The sequence below is a fragment of the Lampris incognitus genome, chromosome 3, assembly GCF_029633865.1.
Source record: "Lampris incognitus isolate fLamInc1 chromosome 3, fLamInc1.hap2, whole genome shotgun sequence".
Lineage (NCBI taxonomy): Eukaryota > Metazoa > Chordata > Actinopteri > Lampriformes > Lampridae > Lampris > Lampris incognitus.
The window spans coordinates 25,898,584-25,919,158 of NC_079213.1; the positions used below are offsets into that span (position 1 = coordinate 25,898,584).

At 46.3% G+C, this 20,575-nt stretch overlaps 3 protein-coding genes across 4 annotated transcripts in view; 1 reads left to right on the top strand and 2 right to left on the bottom strand.

Annotated features, from left to right (window-relative positions):
- Positions 1–8,508, bottom strand: part of bltp3b (bridge-like lipid transfer protein family member 3B) — a 45,847-nt gene extending 37,339 nt beyond the window's left edge. Inside the window, exon 1 of the mRNA XM_056276517.1 lies at positions 7,847–8,508. Coding sequence (XP_056132492.1) covers positions 7,847–7,890 — 44 coding nt within the window. The 5' untranslated portion in view covers positions 7,891–8,508. The remainder of the gene's footprint in view (positions 1–7,846) is intronic.
- Positions 8,509–9,729: 1,221 nt separating this feature from the next.
- ckap4 (cytoskeleton associated protein 4) lies at positions 9,730–13,461 on the top strand. The gene is made up of 2 exons (XM_056277689.1): positions 9,730–10,121; positions 11,526–13,461. Exons 1-2 carry the CDS (start codon positions 9,798–9,800, stop codon positions 12,747–12,749), a joined length of 1,548 nt encoding a protein of 515 aa, XP_056133664.1. The 5' UTR covers positions 9,730–9,797; the 3' UTR covers positions 12,750–13,461.
- Positions 13,462–14,117: 656 nt separating this feature from the next.
- On the bottom strand, positions 14,118–19,161 carry ikbip (IKBKB interacting protein). 2 transcript variants are annotated; one of them, XM_056277123.1, is made up of 4 exons: positions 18,482–19,161; positions 18,262–18,379; positions 15,693–15,914; positions 14,118–15,557 (listed from the first exon to the last, which is right to left on the bottom strand). In XM_056277123.1, the coding sequence occupies exons 1-4, from the start codon at positions 18,679–18,681 to the stop codon at positions 14,949–14,951; spliced, it is 1,149 nt and encodes a 382-aa protein (XP_056133098.1). In that variant the 5' UTR covers positions 18,682–19,161; the 3' UTR covers positions 14,118–14,948. The 2 variants fall into 2 exon arrangements, with proteins under 2 accessions (XP_056133098.1, XP_056133097.1); XM_056277122.1 differs by lacking the exons at positions 14,118–15,557; positions 15,693–15,914 and adding an exon at positions 15,986–17,462.
- Positions 19,162–20,575: the final 1,414 nt, after the last annotated feature.

Below are 20,575 nucleotides of genomic sequence, written 5' to 3' on the forward strand. Positions count from 1 at the left end.
TTACCTGTGTTTGTTTTAGGAATAAAGCGTCATTTGTGTAAAGTTGGAGCTTTCAGAGCACAAGGGGTTGAATTTTTATGCAAACAAAATATTTTAGTTTTTAATTTATTAATAGAAACATAACTTATTTTGGCTTTGGGAACATGCTGTTAGAGCTTATGGGTTCACAAAAAAGAATATTGTTCAGGAACAGATGTGTGAGTATCCTTTATAATCCAGAAATTAGTGATGACTGTCAAGGGGGTTGAATACTTTTGCAAGGCACTGTAACCTACTTATTTTCAACTGGAAAGCACAGGCTCAAATGCATAAACATCTACTAAAATCGAAACGTGTGCAAGCTGAAGCTTGTGCTGTTGACTGGTGCTTAAGTGCCTTCCTGCTGGAAATAACCAGAAGGGATTTCAGTAGCAGTCTAAAGAAGGTTTTCAGACTAAATATTTCAGTCTGGGAACCACTCAGTACTATACTCGTTATGAAAGGGAGGGCATTTGAATGGTTTGTAGCATCTAGCAGCCACTGTGCATGTGCTTCCCTCCAAGGATCACTTTATATCTACAGCTAGCAAAAGACCCAACATACAGCATCAGTAAGTGCTGCTCATATTTGTTATTAAGTAACTGTTTCAGAGCTACACGTGTCACCAAAAAGCCTATTGCAGTTACACAAAAAATGATGAAATGGATGTAGTATTCCCTCCAAGAAAAGCATATACTTGCATAAGGAAGATGATGTAGCAGACGAATATATGCAGTTATGGGAGGTGTACATATTGATATTCTGGTGGCAGAACAACATGGCAAAAAAGACAGAAGAAGGATTTCAAAAAAGGTCAAGGTTTAAATGCAAGGTTCAGTGGTGCAGTAGCGGCAGTAGTGTAAATTATTGATACGTTGATGCGTCATCGTTACATAACACTGTAATATCGCTACATCAGCGAAATATCAAAGCATGGTAACCAATGTCTGCAGCAGTACGCTATCTGCACCGGAACACACCGCAATGTGTCTTGAGATACCATAGCGCCAGACTGGGCCAGGGATAGGTTTTTAGCAAAGTTGTTCGGCAGGCAAGAATATATATGTGTGTGTGTGTGTGTGTGTGTGTGAAGGTGGGCATCTTGATAATGAGGAAACTGCTTTAGTGTGTGTGTGTGTGTGGGGGGGGGCATTATCATTTCTTTTCTTTTTTTTTAATAAATTTATTTCTGATTTTTCCCTTTTTTCTCCCAATTTAGTGGCCAATCGATCCCTATTTTAATTCAAACACCCACCCTCGTACTGCATGCGTTCGCCAACTGCATCTCTCCGGCCGGCAGTCTCAAAGGAGACCACCTCCCCACTTTCGTGACAAGCCGACTCCAGGCCGAACCACTGTTTTTTCCGACACACACAGAGACGCATTCACGTGACGACCACAAGCCGACTCCGCCCCCCTCCCGAAGACAGCGTTGCCAATGATTGCTGCTTCATCGAGTCCTGCCATAGTCGGATCTGAAAAGACCGGGGCGCGAACCCCAGTCCCCAGTAGGCAACTGCCTCGACACAAAGCTGATGTTTAGACCGCTACACCACCGCGGACCCAGCCATTATCATTTCTGCGTCCTTAATAGACCCGTGTCATGTAGGTCTTCCATGGATGGAAAGGTAGACCCCTGGTGACCCACTACATATACTGGACATTAGCAATGACTTGTCTTTTGCTTGGCCAGATGGTAGTAAGGCCACCTTGAGACAGTGACAAAGTGATGAGTCAGTGGACCGAACCAAGGTCTATTCAAACAAGCTGTACTTCTTTGAATGGTGCAAGGGATCATCCTTTTCATAGTCCTATTTAGGTAAACATTCTGGCACCAAACATTTTAATGTACCATATATAACAAAATATGTAATTCTTCTTCTTTTATCTTATTCCCCGTTTCTCAGGGGTCACCACAGCGGAGTTTACAGTTTCCATTGGTACCCTGTGAGGGCACAGCACCAATGGTTGCTGTTGTTAACCCGGGCCTTGACCGATCCAGTATGGAGCCTCGACTGAGCCGGTATGGGCTTGTTAATCTGCATACTGATTTGGCAAAATGTTGCGTCAGATGCCCTTCCTGGGGGTACCCCGGTATGGCTCACCTGGTAGAGCATGCACCACAAAAGGCTGAGTCCTTACCACAAGCGGCCTGGGTTCGAATCCGGCTCGGGCCCTTTGCTGCATGTCATCACCTCTCTCTCCCCTGCCTTTCCTGTCTCTCCCTCTATCGTCGCTGTCCAATAAAGTCGGAAAATGGCAAAAAAATAATCTTAAAAAGAAAAGAAAAAAAAGATGCCCTTTCTGACACAACCACTAACCCTATAGACGGGGGCACAGGTAAAGCACTGGATGCAATCCCAGTATTCATGGACTTGTACCCATGCCTGTCACGTCATAACAAAATATGGAATTGATGTGTGAAAAAAAACAATGATTTTGTAGATGCGTTAGACCTTGCATTTAGTAACACCAAAGTGTACAGAGGGGGGAAAAAGTGATCAAAAGGTTGTGCCATCTTAGTTGAATTCATTTTTATTGTCAAGAGTGGGGGGTACTTCAATGGCTTACTCACCCACACACAAGCACGAAACACCAAACAAAACACCAGCACCAGCATGAGACACCTACAGAAACACACACACACACTTTCACCCATAGACACAAGGATAACCACGTAGACAGGCAACCTGTCAAAGTGAACTAAGTTTGTGACCCTGTAGAGATGGGGGGGGGGGGTTAGAGTCAAGGAGAAAACAATTGAAGACCCTAGTTACACAACAACAGAGGACGCCAAGTCCTAAAGGGGCCCTTGCCAAATGTCTGTCTCTCTCTTGCACACACACACACACACACACACACACACACACACACACACACACACACACACACACACACACACACACACAGCCCTGATATATGCAAGACAATGGGACGCGCACAGCTAGCACTCGAATCGTGAGTCACTCCACCATAGCTCTCCCACCAGTAAGTGATAATAATGGGTAGAGTTCAGTTCATCACGGTGATACAACATCAGACCCAAGCACAGTCAAACAATAACTCAGAGCAGAAATGTGCCTATTCGTCACATAAAATGAATCTCAATGACCATTAAAAATCCAGTAATCCAATAATGGATAAATAGGCAGTTATATATTATCTACACCAAGAAGCACATTTCAAATAGTGAGTCCTATTCCCTTTCAATGACAAGTTTCAACAATCTCATGTTGTAAAAATCCTCTTACACCCTTTCCAGTGTCACCCTCTATCTCCTTTTCCATGAGTAAAGAAGCATCAATGGGTGGAACCCTTAGGGGACTTTGCCTTTCACCTAGTTGGTCTATTTTGTGATTAGGGATGCGCGATATTGAATTTTTACCGATATCTGATGTTTTCCAACTCTTTTTGGCCGATTGCCAATGCTGATACCGATATATGCACATTTTTCCCCACCCAATTACAGATAACATCAAGTCTCTCCTGTAGTGGACTGAGCTGAAGCTGCTACACTGACCATGCAAGCCATGCACACCCGCACTGCTTATCTCTATTTTAACATGGCTGGTCAGTTTAAGTTTTTTTCTCTACGCGCGGTTACACGGCCCTCCAACGGGTAAAAACTCCATAGAACTGTGTAAAAAAATTAGTACAATCTTATTAAAAATTATTAAAATAAATGCCTCGTTGTACTAGAGGCAATGTGACGCAGCAATGCAACCTTGTGGGTATTTTTTCATTGCACATTAAAATACTGACTCAATCAGATCGATTTGTATCCATGATCCTGTAGTTAAAATGATATAGTTCATTAATTCAGTACCAGTTAAAGCGTTTGCCACTTTACCCATTTTCCAAAGTAGCCTACTTGACATCTCGGAAAATTCCTCAGAAAACACGGCCGGGGGGCGTCCAGGTAGCGTAGCGGTCTATTCCGTTGCCTACCAACACGGGGATCGTCAGTTTGAATCCCCGTGTTACCTCTGGCTTGGTCGGGCATCCCTACAGACATAGTTGACCGTGTCTGCGGGTGGGAAGCCAGATGTGGGTGTGTCCTGGTCGCTGCACTAGCGCCTCCTCTGGTCAGTTGGGGTGCCTGTTCGGGGGGGGGGACTGGGGGGAACGGTGTGATCCTCCCACGCGCTACGTCCCCCTGGTGAAACTCCTCACTGTCAGGTGAAAAGAAGCAGCTGACGACTCCACATGTATCAGAGGAGGCATGTGGTAGTCTGCAGCCCTTCCCCGAATTGGCAGAGGGGGTGGAGCAGAGATTGGGACGGCTTAGAAGAGTGGGGTAACTGGCCAGATACAATTGGGAAGAAAAATCCCGAAAAAAAAAATAAATAAAAAAAAAACCCACTCTGCCCCGCCTATGTGACGCGCTGCATCGGTGCCTGGTCAACGGTTCACATTGCACATGCATAATTAAAGCGTCACCTTATCAGCCTGTCATATCGGTATTTCAGGCCGAGGCTTCATTTTAAAGCCTTTATCAGCCAATACCGATGACGTGCCAATATCATCTTGCATCCCTATTTGTGATCCTACTTGTAGCCTCAATATAGAACCTGCACAAATTTATAACACAGACTCAAAGCCCCAGTGACAACGTGCTCTTACGCTATAATGCTGCACACACATCAACAAGCCTACATAAATATGAAATAGGAGAGGTGAGCCGCTGGAGGGCTCATGCCAACTCCCCTGTAATGCCCTGGATTTACACCAAATGAGACCTCGTATACCAAACTGGCTACAGACCTAATCTCATGCACCTCGAACTCCTTCCAAGCAAAGAAAGCAATAATCGCTCACAGGAGCCACTAAAGGCTTGCCCTTCAACGGCTTCACATTGTGCTGATCTTCTTACACGGCCAAAAATGCTCATATTTCTCTGGAATGAAAAAGGTTAGTTTAGACTACCTATAGGGCTATAGATCCGTGAGCAGCTTGGTCGTGTGAAGTCAGTTTCAAAATAAATAACCAGCCATTCACACTTACTCTAAACCAGTTGTTACAGAGTTAAAGAAGGGTGTTATCAAAGTTCACATCCGATCTTGCAATGTCACTTTTAATGGTTTTACTGAAGGGCAGGACTGGCGGGACCAGACATGGGGAGGCTAGCTGGAGAGGAAACGCTTAGTGAACATTTTCCATTTCTTCTGTGGTCAGAAATTAACCCCAAGCCCCCGGCCAAATCCTCATTAATTCGGCTGTGGCTGATAACTTTGTCTCCACTGCTGACCGCTGTGTTAAGTAACCAACCATTGTCTGAAGGCTCCGCTCCATTCTGGAAATGATATGATGCTGATCAAATGGAGAAAGTGGTCAGATTGTTGAGGAAGCCATCGATTTGTGGTGGTTTTCCAGCCCTGGAAGGCATGCGCAAATAAGGAGTTTGGGGAGGCTGATTCAGCCACTCTCCCAGGTAAAGCCAGCCCGTCTTGAGGGTGCAGAGAAAAAAACTCGGATAAGAGCCCTTTAAGCTATACTACTGGACTAATGTGCATGTGTGTAAGAAGACCCTGCTCTGTCTGGCCCAGGTCCAGGTTCCTGCCGATATCCGTGCCCGTCTGTAACGGGGAGAAATACACACCTTGTTATCAACTCACCCATGGGGCTATCTGAGTCCAGTTCTCTGTCAAATACCTCATCGATTCGGTCACAGCATCAAAGCAAACACATGCCCCAACAAACAGAACAACCACACACAGGTTATCAACATTAACATTCGCAAACAAGTTTAGACCCACCAAGACACTTGACAAGTCACACACACACACAGCAGAACACATCATGATGCCACAACAGGCCAAAAAAGCCTTCTAAGCAAGTGCAATGCGTCATGCATGCTTCATTGCGCAAAAGGAGATACTCCCATTGCTGAATGCTGAGTCAATGAGCTGAAAAGTAAAATTGCTAGTGTCACGCTGTTTCACTCAGTGAGAGTATATTCAAAACACAAAGTGGTGGCTGGACATTTGTCCTCTGTGACAATTCAGCATGTCCTCCCAGAATCCAAGCAGCTGTGTTGACAAAAATAACATAACCTGTTGCTATGTAAGCAAACCTACCTATGGTGTTTCAATGACTTAACTAGCAACGGACATTATCCAGTTATTAGGGCTGAAGTAACTGTGAGGGCCTCACATTGACTGGTGCCAGCAAGAAGAAAGATTGAGCCACTAAATTTAGCCTGTTCTTCTCAAGTAAAATCATCCAACCAGGGATAATAGTCATTGTCAGCTGCATCCATATTGATGAGAAGCACATTCTGTGAGACAGCCTTGGCATGCTGACACCAGCATTGAGGTAACCGTGACGTCACTACCATGAACATATCGGGATTGGGCTGCTATCATGCAGGTCAGCCTCTGCTGTCGTTGCTGAACCAATCAGGCTAAGACTAAAAAGATCAGATGGCAAGCCTACAGACAGATGACATCATCACACTCCCCGATTATTTCCTACAATTGTTGACCGTAATTGTGCTTGAGTGCATGCACGCTCATGTGCAGGGACACTTGTGCCTATGTACAATACACACACTTGGCAGATATAGGCACACAAACACAAGTCAGTCTGTGTTGGAAGACAATGAAGGACATGACAACCACAGACCGAGAGTTTTAACCAAGTATGAAGGACAACGCAATCCTAATGACTATCAGCACATTCACTGCTGGTGTTTTTTTAATAAAACTATTTCACAGAATCAATTGAATGCTTTCCTGGAAACACAAACCAGTCCAGATGCATACAAATGACCTCTTCGTGACCTACAGGCTTTGTTATATGCAATATAATATTACAAATTTACTCTATTTCCTGTCATTTACAAAAGAAGCTTATCCTCTTGGCCCATGGTGTAAATTATGTCTATTCTTTGTCATTTACAGCTCATTGTGAGGTGAAAGCCTAAATTCTGGTGCTGGTCCAAGTTTCCCCCCCTAGAACAGAACAAGGAAGTAATCCATCGAAAGTCATTCAGGATGCAAATGGACACAATAAATAAATGCACGTGACGGAGTGAGAGGTGTATGTTGTCCATAATAAAAACAAAACAAAAAGGTGGAGGGGGAAATGAATCTACAAACACTCTCAATATCCGCCCTATTCCAGGTTATTAGGTCGGCACAAGTATAGTATGTCGGTTCCTATAAGTACACACCTATTAGAACATTTTAATTTTGATGCGACAGAAATAATGCTAACACGCTGATCCCTAAAGTCATTTGAGGCAGTTGCTCAGAGAGCCTCGTTTTAAAAGGCTTGTAGAAGTTGAAAAGAGACAGGGCTGTAGGTAGACAAACAGTAGTTAATTTAAGAAAACATTAGCAAAACCTCAAATCACAAACACAGGCCGTTATAATAAACCCTCTTATCTGAGGTTGGGCACCAGCTAAATTCCCAGAAGTGAAGTGCTGTGATTTTTGTTTTCCATGACAGATTCAACAACTCAACTACTTCTACCTGCTAGCTTAGCATCAACAGGGGATGGCTTAGCAGGTCACAAGATAGCTAGCAAGTTGGCTAACGCTACCTGTCTATGTTGGCTGAGACAAGGTAAGGACAGTGTGTCAACAACAATAACACAACTGATTAAACTCCTCTCCACCAGAAATGCGACCAGGCTACAGATTTTATCGCCCAGGCTAACGTTTCCTCTTCATTTAACCTAGTTATTGAACTAGCTTCACGTTACACTGGCTTTTCAAGCAGGTAAACTACGCTAGCGTGGGTAGCTAACGGTTGTAATGCTAGCTAAGGTTAAGTCTTTACGTGGTCTTTCTCCTCCCTGTAAGCTAATCAGCGATCAACTGACCTGGAGAGATGCTTCAGGATCTGCTTCTTGATCAGCCCAGCCATGGCCCCACTATTGTCACTTCCAAGCCGGCTGGCAGGCGAGCTAGCTTACTAGCTAGCTGTTCCACTGGTGACAAACAAAACTCAGATTCTCGTCCCCGTGTCGGTCTTCATTTTATTGTTTTTTTTTTCCCCTTCCTTCCCCCTGGGTGGCTGTGATGAGTATTCGTTTGTTTCCTTCCCTTGGAAGACTTACAGAGTGGAAAACCAGCATTCCAGATCCCAAGAGAAAAAGTTAGCTAGCATGGCTACCCTCGGAGATAATACAGGAGATAACGTCCACCTATGTGTCGCGTTTATGTTATATTAGCAGATCCATAGACGCCCAGGCGACCGGAGACGCTGGGATAACACAGCACCTAGTCGGACAGCGGCGTCGGGTACGAAGAGCTGCTGTCACGGCTTCCGGGCGGCCCGACGGCGGGCGGGGCGTACACTGTGACGAGCACCGCCCAGCCACACTTCTCCAACCAGGCGATGGAGAAAAAATAACACACTTGCGTGTTTGAAGCGTCTTGTCACCTTGTCAAGTTGTACGATCCACTCAGAAAGGACAAAGGCCTTCTAGATAGGTTTTAAATCCCAACCTCTTGCCCACTATTTATGGATCTGATAGCTCCCGGAAAGCTGTCGTTTGTCGATATCTGTGGTTCTAGTAAATGGTCTTCTATCGACATCTAGCGTTAAAATACGGACTGTCTCTTATTCAGTGCCATTGACAAACTAAGCGACCCTACAATTTTGACGTTATTTCATCCATTTATTGATTTATTTGATCAAGCTCGTCAAACCAAGGGGGAATTTGAATGTGCAGACATATTTGTCATTTTGCTGGTTAGTATGGCAAGAGTTTCTAAAGGTCGAGAGTTTCAAGCCAAATTCAAAAAAGGACACCCCAAGTAAATATGATGCCGGCGGGGGGATTCTGACAATGTTGCAAATACAAACGTTACTGAATTCAGTTTTCCGATACACTGATCTTATCGATACCTTAAGGACCGAGTGGGGAAAACATCATAACCAGTGGCAGTTCAGTGAACGGGACATTCTGTGCTGCCAGTCTTTAATGAATACTAAAGTGGGTTGAAGAAGCCATTCCGTCACGAAACATACACCTCTTGTAGTGCTTTAAACGCTTGCCCTTAACCAGGGCCTTAGCTTCACTCTAGGTTTCTGGTTACCGGCGTACAAGGATAAACTTAGTTCTAGACATGGCAACATGTCCATAGACTTGTTCTTCTTTCTAATGTTGCCACGTATGCTGGGAGGAGCGAGTGAGAGGGGAAAAGCGCTCCCTCCCTCCTCGCGCCTTTGCATCATCCGAAATTGATTGCTGCGAGCTACGGTATCGCTCACCAGCTAATTTAAAACCGCTGTGGACCAAAGAACAGAGTGAAAGCAACTGGAACTGTATATTGCCATTTATGTTTTCCTGTATTGTACAAAAGTGATGCAAAGACACGATGACATAGATTAACTAGGTAACCTATAGGGCAATGTAAAGTAATGTGTGCGCACATTGGGTGCGTGGTGTGCGTCTTCTTGTTTCTTGCGCAACGTTGGGGCCACCTAATCGCATCATTTCGGGTGCTTTAAAAGAAACGTGCGCAATGTCTCAAGATTGAGTGTTATCATTAGACCGGACACCTATAGAAGTTGCGCTTCAACAAGGGACGGGACGGGACGGGACGCGACACCCCCCCCCCCCAACGCACAACTCAGCGCAAAAAAAAAAAAAACCAAGCCCCTGCCTGGAAAGACACGACTCGCTCCCTGATACGCCGAATATACAGTGGGGCTGAACAGGACCCCCCCACCCACCCCCATCCCCAATCAGCGGCTACAACACAGTATTACCATCCCCGAAGTACCGCTGACATCTCAGAGGAGTCCTCGCAAGAAAAAAAAACATGACGGCAAAAAACCGAAACAAACAAAGCTCCGCGGTGAAGGCTGTTGCTCCAGCAGCCACCCAGGACGATGCCCCGCGGAAAAGCCAGAAAAGCCCCGCTAACGGGGCCGGTGGCGGTCCGGCGCCCCAGCCGTCCGGGTCGGGCATCTGCCTCAAACTCGCGTCCGCTCTGTTTTACGTCGCGCTGGCCGCCGCCGTGGGCTTCTCCGCCTTCTACCTGCAGAAGATGCTGGAGGAGGTCCACCAGCTCCGCCTGCAACACGGGGAGCGGGCACGGGAAAACACGGAGCTGGCGGAGAAAATGGAGAGCGCCGTGCAACAGGTAAGACGCGCCGAGGAACGGGACGACGGGGCAGTGGGGCAAATCACTCCAGCCACCTCTGAAGGAGGGACACGAGATGATCCGTCTATCTATCTATCTATCTATCTATCTATCTATCTATCTATCTATCTATCTATATATATATATATATATATATATATATATATATATATATATATATACACATACTTTTACTGAGTTTAAAGCCGGATCAGGATGGGTGACATATATATATATATATACTATGTAAGAGTCTTTGTTACTAACAGGAAATGGTAAATAAGAAGAGGCAACCCCTCCCCCCCTAAAGTTTGGTGAGTTGGCACAGCCAAATAAGGCTGTATGTGCGTGTATGTATGTCTGTATGTATGCATGTCTGTATGTTGCACCTTTTTCGGTGGCCAGAGACTGTACAAGGGCGAGTTTTGTAAGTCACACTCCTAATTTTACTACACCTTTCCCTTGTGTAATTATTTCATTGTGTGGTTATTTTATTGTGTTATTGTGTATTTTGCAATTATTGTGTAATTACAGATGCGTTATTTCCTTGTTCTGCATTAATTCATTCATTTGTAATGATGACGTATGTGTACAGGGATCATCCTGTTCATGTTGTAATCCTCCCATTTATTTTGTTTCATATCCTCCCATATATCACTGCAGGGGTTAACTTGACTACTCAGCTCGACTTATTCAAATCTGAACCAGTACTATTGGTTCAATCGGTGGTTCTCAATCAGGTCCTCAGGTACCACTAGTATTGCTGGGTTTCTATCCTGCCAGGTAGTTCATAACATTTACCTGTTATTCCAGGTTGAATGCCTCCTGATGGGAATAACTGGTTCGATGGGTGACTGTAATGAGCTAACTGGCAGAACAGAAAACCAGCAGTACTGGTAGTAGGTTCCTGAGGACCTGGTTGAGAACTAGTGGCTAAGATGATTACAAACATATTGCATTACATTACAAATGTGAACCGCTTTAGATGTTTTATCAAGATTCCCACATCATTTACCCGTATCCTTTCCTCACCTGCAGTATTTCCCCTGAAATCTAATGTAGTATCAGAAGTATGTCTTGTCATAGCTTATCTTACAGATTGGCCTCAACAAAACATCCGCGTGTGTAAGATAGATAGTTCAGTTCATTTTACCACCCAGAACCAAAAGAATTCATTTCTTTTCAACATTCAAAAGCAAGATTTTTGCTGTGCAATTTTCAAAATCACTCTTCAATATATGCATGTTTTTGCTAGGAACTGTAAAAAAATCAAATAATAATGATAAAAATAAACTACAATTGATGTGATTTTGCTTTCAAGGCTTAACCACATGCCAAAAGGTGTGACTGAAATGCAACCATAAGAGCTGTATAATGATGGGGGTCTCCTCTGTGGCTGTCCAGGTGGAGTCTCTGAGGAGCGTGGTGGACGGGCTGGAGTCGGCGCTGGGTGTCACACGGGTGGAACTGGAGGGGGCCACCGGCAGACTGAAGAGAAGCGAGGTAGAGACGCGGAGGGTGGAGGAGGCCCTCCAAAAGCTCCAGAACGACTTGCTCAGGGACCTTTCGGAGGGCATCAGTGAGGTGAAAGAGGCCCGCGAGAGGGACTTCTCTTCCTTGGAGACAACAGTAGAGGACCGCCTGGCCGAGCTGAGTCGGTCGATCGCGGCAAGCGTGGCGGAGTTCACCGAGGCTCAGGGGGAGGTGCAGGGCCAGCTGGCTGACGTCAAGTCACGTCTGGGTGAAATGGAGGAACCAGCGCTGATAAAACAGGAATTGTCGGCCATCGTCAACACCGTGGCTCAACTCAGCACAGCCAGGCAGGTTGCTGAGGCCTCAGGTGATTTACTCAGGGAACAGATAGGCATAGTGAGGGCGGAGCTCCAGACCCGCAACCAGGAGGTGTCCTCACTATCCGAAGAAGTGGAGGCAGTGAGGACAATGGTGCAAGAAACAGTCGGGAACCTGAAACAGTCGGTGACCGCGGCAGAGGCTAACACTCAGGTGTTGAATGACCAAGCCCTTACGCTGGAGGGTGAGGTCAAACAGATCAGTGAGGCCGTTCACACTGTACAGGAGGAAATGCAGGTAGCAGCTGCACAGACCCAGAAAAGGTCATATGAACTGGAAGTCAGAATAAAAGCAGACGAGGACAGCGGAGAGTCAATGGCAGTCTCAGTGTCAGCGCTCACCTCCAAAGTTGAGTCCCTACTTGCCAAGTATGACTCCTATGAAAGCACCCTGGCTGCACAAGGCCAGGCTGGGGAGAAGGCCAGGGCCAGGTTGGAGAACGAGCTAGAGGCATTGAAGAGTGGCTTGGAGGAGTTCCAGTCCAACTTGGCTGCGCTGGGAGGTGCCCAGTCCAAACTGGCTTCCAGAGACTCCAGTTTAGGTGAGCAGGTGGAGGAGCTGGAGAAGAGGCTTGTTGCCCTGGAGGGCAGTAACAAGACAGGCAGCAACACCCTGGAGGAGCTGGAAAAGCTAAGAGGCATGGTGGATGGCTGGAAAGAGAAAGCGGTCAAACTGGAGGGTCATGAGAAAGCTATTTCTGCCCTCCAGGATGCACTGAAGAAAACTACAATGTCACTAGCAACTTTATCCAGAGCTCCTGGCAAGAATAAAAACTAGCGGCAAGTAGTTAGCAATAAGACATCAAGACATTAAAAACATCTCGATGCCATCCATTGACAAGAACTGATGCTGTCAGGGGACCATTACCCGCTCTTCATCATCTCACAGAGATGTACTGAAATGATTACTGTTGTTTAGAGCTTGACGGCTGATGTTATCTTAGTTATCAGGAGAATGTGGGGGGGGGGGGGACCGCTGTTCTGTGAAATCAATGTAACACCCACACTGCACTGTTGTTTCGTTTTGTTTTTGTCATTGTATGTTTGAGTTTCTGTTCAAAGGTGGTTTTCAGGAACCCAAATGCAATAAGCTCGTTGCGAGCGTGCCAAGGTTTACCGTTTTTTTTTATTTTATTTTTTATGTTTTTAACAAAAATTAAAAAAATAAAAAAATCTTCCAACCTCAGTGTTGTGCAGATGTTTTTGAAGGCATAGACAGAAAGAGTCTTGTATTCCACCAAAACTGAACATTTCATATTTTGTAAGTATACTCAAGTTGATCACACGCGGGCGTCCGGGTGGCTTGGCGGTCTATTCCGTTGCCTACCAACACGGGGATCGCTGGTTGGAATCCCCGTGTTACCTCCGGCTTGGTCGGGCGTCCCTACAGACACAATTGGCTGTGTCTGTGGGTGGTAAGCCGGATGTGGGTATGTGTCCTGGTTGGTCGAGGCGCCTGTTCGGAGGGGGGACTCGGAGGAATAGCATGATCCTCCCACACGCTACATCTCCTTGGTGAAACTCCTCACTGTCAGGGGAGGGGGTGGAAGAGTGGGGTAATTGGCTGGATAAAATCGGGGAGAAAAAGGGAAACCCCCCCCAACACACACTTAAAACAGCTATTAATTAACTAATTAATTGGTGGTACCTGTTAAATTAAGGTCAATACATAACACTAAGAACAGCAGCACACTTTTCATTGTGCTATCTGTTAATTCAAGCAATTTATCACACACGTAAAACCCTGTGCTGTGTAAGGTTAAACTGAAGAGTTTCTTCCTCATGTCAAATCACACCTGAACACCAGGTATGTCAGCTACGCCCTTTTTCCTGCAGAGAGAACACCAAGTCACCGCAGAGGCCGAGCAACGTATAATTATGCATACGGTTGACTTCGGTGCTGGGTTTGAGGAATGGGCCGCTGGGCGCCACAAAGATGACATCGTAGCTCTCATCCCTCAGAAATGTGCTTCCTTACACAACAGTGGAGGGAGTTGTTTTGATAGGCAAAACAAACACACCGAATCTCTTGGAAAGAGCAGTATCTGAATGCTAATCCTTCCAAAAGTCAATTTGTGGAAAAAAACGATACAGGCACTGCCGTCCCGGGTGCAAATCAAATGAATGAAGGAAGTACTGGTCAAAAGTACAACATATCAGCTCCTCCCAAAGAACCAGGAACTGAAGGGACTGATGTCTTTATTCCCAAACACGGTCCGTTATTGTACAACAGAAACAACCAACATGCTTTGGGCCCCCTAAGCCAAAGGCACCAAATTAACCTACCGCTCTGTGAAATGTGGATGTAGATAAGTTAAGATAGTTTTTACTTTGTGCACATTCGCTTTTCAAAGCAAGGGTTAAGAAGTACCCAGTGCCGGTTTGGGACGCAAAAGCTGATATTTCATCTACTTCAGTTTGGTTTTAAAGTTTGAAACTGAAATCCGGTTTTTCTTCTGCATAATAAATAGTTAATTCATCCATCTGGACCATGAAGTCGGGTTACATAATGTTAACTGGTGTCTGGTTGGAGACACTCTCCATATACTGCTGTTGGAGTTTATGACTGGGTAGGAAGAACACTGGTGCAGCGGCAAATACGTTCCTACTGAAACAGGAAAAAAAAGGACAAAAATGTGATGATGCTTCTGTTGGACAGATAAGCTACCTTTTCTACCATCGATATTACTGTACAACAGTGTTCCCATACAGGTTGTAATACATAAAATTGTCTGTTAGCTTGGGTCTGTGGATGGGAACCGTTTACTGCTGAGCTGGCGGCACACAGGCAACAATGGCCGATACACCTTGTCTGTAGTTCTTGCTGCCGAACGGAAGAACAAATCAGGAAAATCACAGATTTCAGCTTTAAGATTTCTCAAAATGATGCAATGAAGGTTTTCTTGAGGAAAAACCTTGACACGGCAAGATGATAGTTTACAATATCTCGTCTCTGACCATAACAGGGAATGTTTTGTCACTCTCCGCTCGGCTGAGTCTGTTGGAGGGGCTTGCTCAAGTTGGCCTGTAAAAGCATTTCTTCGACTTCAGGAATGTCAGCTATTTCACCGACCTGTTTGGTTGCAAGGCCCAAATCCCCCTCTACCGCAGTGAGGTTAACCAACGTCTGCCTAAGCTCCGCAATTTCCTGCTCTCTTTGCATCAGATCCCCTGCTAACCGTCCTATCCGAAGAGTAAGGTCGGACAGCTGAGGCTCAAAAGCTGCAAAATCTCGCTTAATGGCAGTGACCTTGGGTTTGAGGTCACCAGTGAAGGTCACGGTTCTGATCATGCGCGAGCGGCCGCTCTCCAGCTCCTGCAGCCGCTCAGAGAGCTGCCGGTCGGCAGCGGTTAGTTCGGGGATACGTCGGCGTAGCTCTGCTATGGCCTGGGCATTGCGTTCAGAGGAGGCGCGCAGGGTCGAGACACGGTCGATGCTGCCGGCCAGCAGGTCTCCAATGCGTTTGACCATGCCGCGCTCAATCTGTGCAGCCTTATCCTCCAGCTCCCCCACCTGCGTCAGCAGAGACTCCACCTCAGACTGAAGGCCGTCCATCCTCCGCACATCTGTCCTCACTGACGTCACCTAGAGGAAGCACACAGATAGAAGTGTTAGAAGGTAGCCGAGTATCAGTCATATATTTCATGAAAATGTCAAATTCCTTCAGGTAAACAAAATCACAGAATTTGAAAGTTGTTGAGCCAATAATAGCCACCGTACCTTGTTGGTGATATCTTTGGTGATGGCAGAGGTGCGTTCTTCTATCTGTCTCACGGCGTCTGACAGAGCCGTTAGGCTGGTCTGGAGGTGAGATCGTTTATCCGTCAACCCAGATGCCCACTCCTTCAGCTGGGTGACGTCTCGCTCCATACCCTCCAGCCTAGGGTGGAGAGCCCCCTGCTGCCCCCCTAAACCATCCAACATCACCTGGACACTCTCACACTGAAAAAGGACACACGTGGATGTGAGGGGTACGACTCCCTATTCCGCTGTCAGAGCAGTTGACTCAATATTTAGCCAATAAAACCAGCCAACACCACAACACATAAGGGGCGAACATATAGAGATGCATGGCCCCTGCTATCAATAAGCAGAGAAAACGGTGATTTAGTATGCAAAAACAAAAATGCTGAGAATTGTACATTGGTACAAGGATGTTTTTTCTTTATTAGAAAATTTGCGGGTTGAACCAAATATGCTTACAGTAAGTGAAAGCCATGTGCCGACTATGAAGTCAAGGGAAAATTTAACATTTCATAGTAATAATGTCAAAAAGACCCCTGATGAAGTGAATAAAACCTATTTTTATGGCATGTTGTGCAGTGGCGTATCAGTTTTACAGTATTATCTTGCAACACTTACAATACACATACAATACATTCAAATAGGAGCTTGCAAACCTAAATGTATCACTAAATATAAAACTACAGTGCCTGGTACACACAAGTAAAGGATCACAATTCTCTGGTATCACTGTGGTACATAGTGCATAAAATATTACTACTGGACTTCGACAGCATATTAAAACTCTGGAGGAAGAGTTCATTCTCTATTGGTTAAAAAACTATGATGTCATTCAGTGAGGTCATAATCAGGAGGAAGTTGAAATGGTTCATCCTCGTAATATTCTGCCTCGGTTTTTGTCTCCTCTTTGTCCTCTTCCATCCATCCTTCTGCCTCCAGAAACAAGGCATCCTCCGGTCTGTCCACCCTATTACCCCTCAACACCGTGGTGAGCTCTTGGACAGCTTCTTTAACCACTGACAATTCATTCTTCATCTTCAGGATGCTGTTGTGAGCCTGGAGTGTGTCCAGCTCCTGTCTGATCCCAAGGATCTCGTTGAGAGCCTTCAGCATGCTGTCCTCAGTGCTGAACACCTGTAACGTCAGCTCCTCCAGCCTCCTCTCTGCCCCATTCAGATCCCCCCCTAGCCTCAGGATAGACCTCACAGCTTCCTCCACCTCAGGCAGGTGTGTCTCACACTCCTGTGCCTTGGGAATGTGTTCTTGGAGCTGGGAGCTGAGTTGGGCTTCCCTTTGGGCCAGGCTGCCAACCTGCTCCCCTAGCTTGTGGATCTGTTTGGTGTTCCAGTCCAGCTGGTCCTGGGTCCGCTTAGCATCCTCTTCCTCAGTGCGCTCCAGAGCACGGGTGTTCCTCCTGGTGCTATCCTCCAGCTCCTCCAGCCTCTCAGCCAGTGACCGGGTTCTACTCTCGGCCTCGTTCACCTGCTCCGTGGCGCTGGCATGAGCCTCTCGCGACTCGACCTTAATAGCCATCAGGTCAGAGGTGACGGCAGCCAGACGTCCCTGCCACGTCTCTGTCACATTGAGGAAGTGGGCGTTGACCGTCTGCAGGTCACGGGAGGCGGAGTTCTCATCTGCCTGCATCGTCATGACAGCCGCGTGGAGGGTGGCGATGTCCTGTTGTAGTCTTGTCGCCAGGGAGATGGTGGAGAGGGCCTCCTGCAGGTCCTCTTCAGAGTCAGCAAGCTGGAGCCGCAATACAAAACAGGGGGGCTGATTCTGTAGCTGCGCTACGGTCCTCAGTATTCATATGTAATATATAGAAGAAATATGTACATGCACATGCAAAAAATGAACAAAAAGGATAATTTAATGATGCAGGTAAACTGCAAAAGAACAAAAGATGACTGGAGGTCTGGAAGTAGGTTGCCATGCAAAACAGCCTTGTAATTGAACACTCACACCCTGACCTCTGAACTAAGCCAACATTCCTGTTTTGGAGTGCAAGACACCGTGTGCTGCAATGGACATTGACTAAACGTGTGGGAGAACTGAACCAGACTAAAGTGAACTGAGATTAACTGTCTAGAGAAACCGGGCCGCTCTCTTCTTTCCCACATTCTTGGTATACTTCATACATCGTTTCTGCCATGTATTTTAGTGCACATATATGAGATGCTACACTGACGTTATATCGACACATCGCACTGTCAACACATACCTTTATTTCTTCATCCTCATATATATATATGATTTAATTTCATACATCTCAATAAACCTTTACTTCCACATATTGTTCTTGGCTGGTTGCAGTGTTTTTGTGTTGTCAGCTGCTTTTAATGATGCATTTATTGGCACATCATGTTGAATTTTATTTAAATTTCTATGCCAAGCCTACTTTTTGGCTGTATTGCCTCTGCTACAGAGACGAGTTGTTGAAGTTTCATCCAGTGCAATTCATCAACGGTATGCACGCGCGCACACACACACACCAAAAAAGTCCCCCAAAGTAGCAAGCCTGCTACACTAAGTGGACCAGACTTACCTTCCTGGACACCTTGAGAACCTCCTCCTCCATGTCGAACAGACCTGCGGTCTTCCCATGCAGGAGGTTGTACTTCTCCTCAATGTCAGCAAACCTCCGGTTCTGCTGTAAAACTGCCCTGTGAAACCAGAGGGGAAGCAATGAGCTCTCGTTTGAGACGCAAGGCAAGAGGAACAAGTCGCTGCCGGCCGGTCGGGGACGGACAGTTTAGCGGACTCACCAGATCAGGGCTCCGCACACGGCCAGGGAGAAGACGCACGCCGCGGTTCTCACGTCCAGACGCGGGGACGCGGCGCCTCTGGCCCCTGCTGCGTCCTTAGCCGCCGGTTTGACTTTAGGCGCTTCGTCTTTGCTGTCCGCGCCCAGCGAGTCTCCGTCGCTTTGTCTCTTTTTCCGCTGCTTTACTTCGGTTCCGGCCATTTTACGATCGCCGTGTGCGCGGTGAGCGTGTTCGGGAGCGGGGAGAGTTCCTAAACTCAACAGGCCCGGCAGACTGTTCCTGATCGGCCGTACGTTGCTACGTAAGAACCCGCGTCTACGAGTAAATCCATGGCGTAGTATGCAGCAGAGCAGCAGAATGGATACGAGCTTGTAGCACACGATTATCAACAATAACCTACTTGCCTAAAAGCTTTAAAAAAGCGGCTATAAGACTGGTTTGTCCCATCCGCATCACCCCGTTCCTCCTGCTCCTGCGGGATTTGGGAGGAAAAGCGTCAGCCACGTAGGCGGCTGCCAGCACGAACACCCGCTGATGCAGCGCGCACACATTCCCAAGTTGGCCGGACGGTGGCGCGGTAACACGTTTCCCTCACCGAGCAAACCGGACGAGAAGAGCCGGGGTCCGAGACAGGTCGGCGAGTGTTAGAGAAGGGAGCGGTTCCGGCGTTGTTTGAGGGGAACAGCTTCTCTTCTCCAAAGTGACGTGTTCTCTGCACACAAGTCCCACTGTACTCCCGAAGGTCTGCTTGGGATTGCTCATCAATATTAAGCCGTATCTATTAGTGACGAACAGATCATGGAAGAGTCTGGAATTCCCTCCCTTTCGAGACCTCGGATGGCCTGGCTCATGGTCGACCGAGGCTTTCTTGTTGATGACTTTTGTTGGGTTTTTCCTCTTGCAGACAAATGCTCACTACACTATCTGGTGGCTAAGCGGATTACCTGCACCTTCACCTGCCCCCCACCCCCACCATGCTTTACTTAAACCCGCCTCACCAGTTTACACCTTAGTAGCACTGCAGGTTTCGGTCTGAATTTACCGGCACCATAAAGAGAACAGTACAGAAGCAAAGAGACACAACTCCATCCATCCACACACAACACAAATGATTAGATGGCACGCAAAACAGTTTAGGCACAAGCCTTTATTAGGCATGACAAATTACACTTCCCCAGATTTTACATTTTGAGTGTGAATATCCAAACTTGACAAAACTCATCTATCAATAGCTTCAATTAAATGGAAATCCAGAGCTGTGAGCAAGGCACAGCATGTAGCCATGATAGCTAAATACCCTATTTTGGGGAACCTTTATATTTGCCCGTTATTACCTAATAAATGAGATTAATATCCGTATGCTAGCACAGAAGACAGTCTGTGTGTTCCACTTCCATATGAGCCATGTAAGTAATATACGCCAGATCATTTTCCTACGCAACGTCTCCCGGTAATCAACGATTTCACGGCAAACTACACGAGTCAGTTAAAGGCAAGTCTTACAACCCCAATGATGATGTCCAAGACTGACAGTATATATCCAAAGGGCAAAAGTTCACTACAATACAGTACATTCAAGCTAATGCCGCCACATGCAAGTTCTAGCAAATTATACATAAAAAAAAGGTAACACGATCACTCCACAATATTGCATTTAGGGCAAGTGTGTATCAGTTCTTTGGACTAAGGCATACAACGATGTATTACACAAATATTCAGTCACCAAATAATGCTTCAGGAGCTATGCTAAATCATGTCTGGTTTTTGTGTTTTGGGCAACATGGCCGCCAAAATGCCAAGGTGCAGCTCGTCGTCCCAGAGGCACAGAAACCAAGCACGTCACCGTCACTTAGTGTAAAAGAGTGACCAGAGTATGGCCGTACCTGCAGGACTATTTACATCTTATTTCCTTATTGGCTGACAGTCATTTCACTAGGTTAAAGACATGACCCGGCTATTGGTATGACAACTTGCAATATAGGACGACTACCCAGTCTTTAAAGGGACTTTGAAACTAACCATGCTTACGTTCATATTGTATTTAAAGCATGGTGGGAAAAATGGACCGGTAGCTTTAGGGTTGTGTTGGTCATT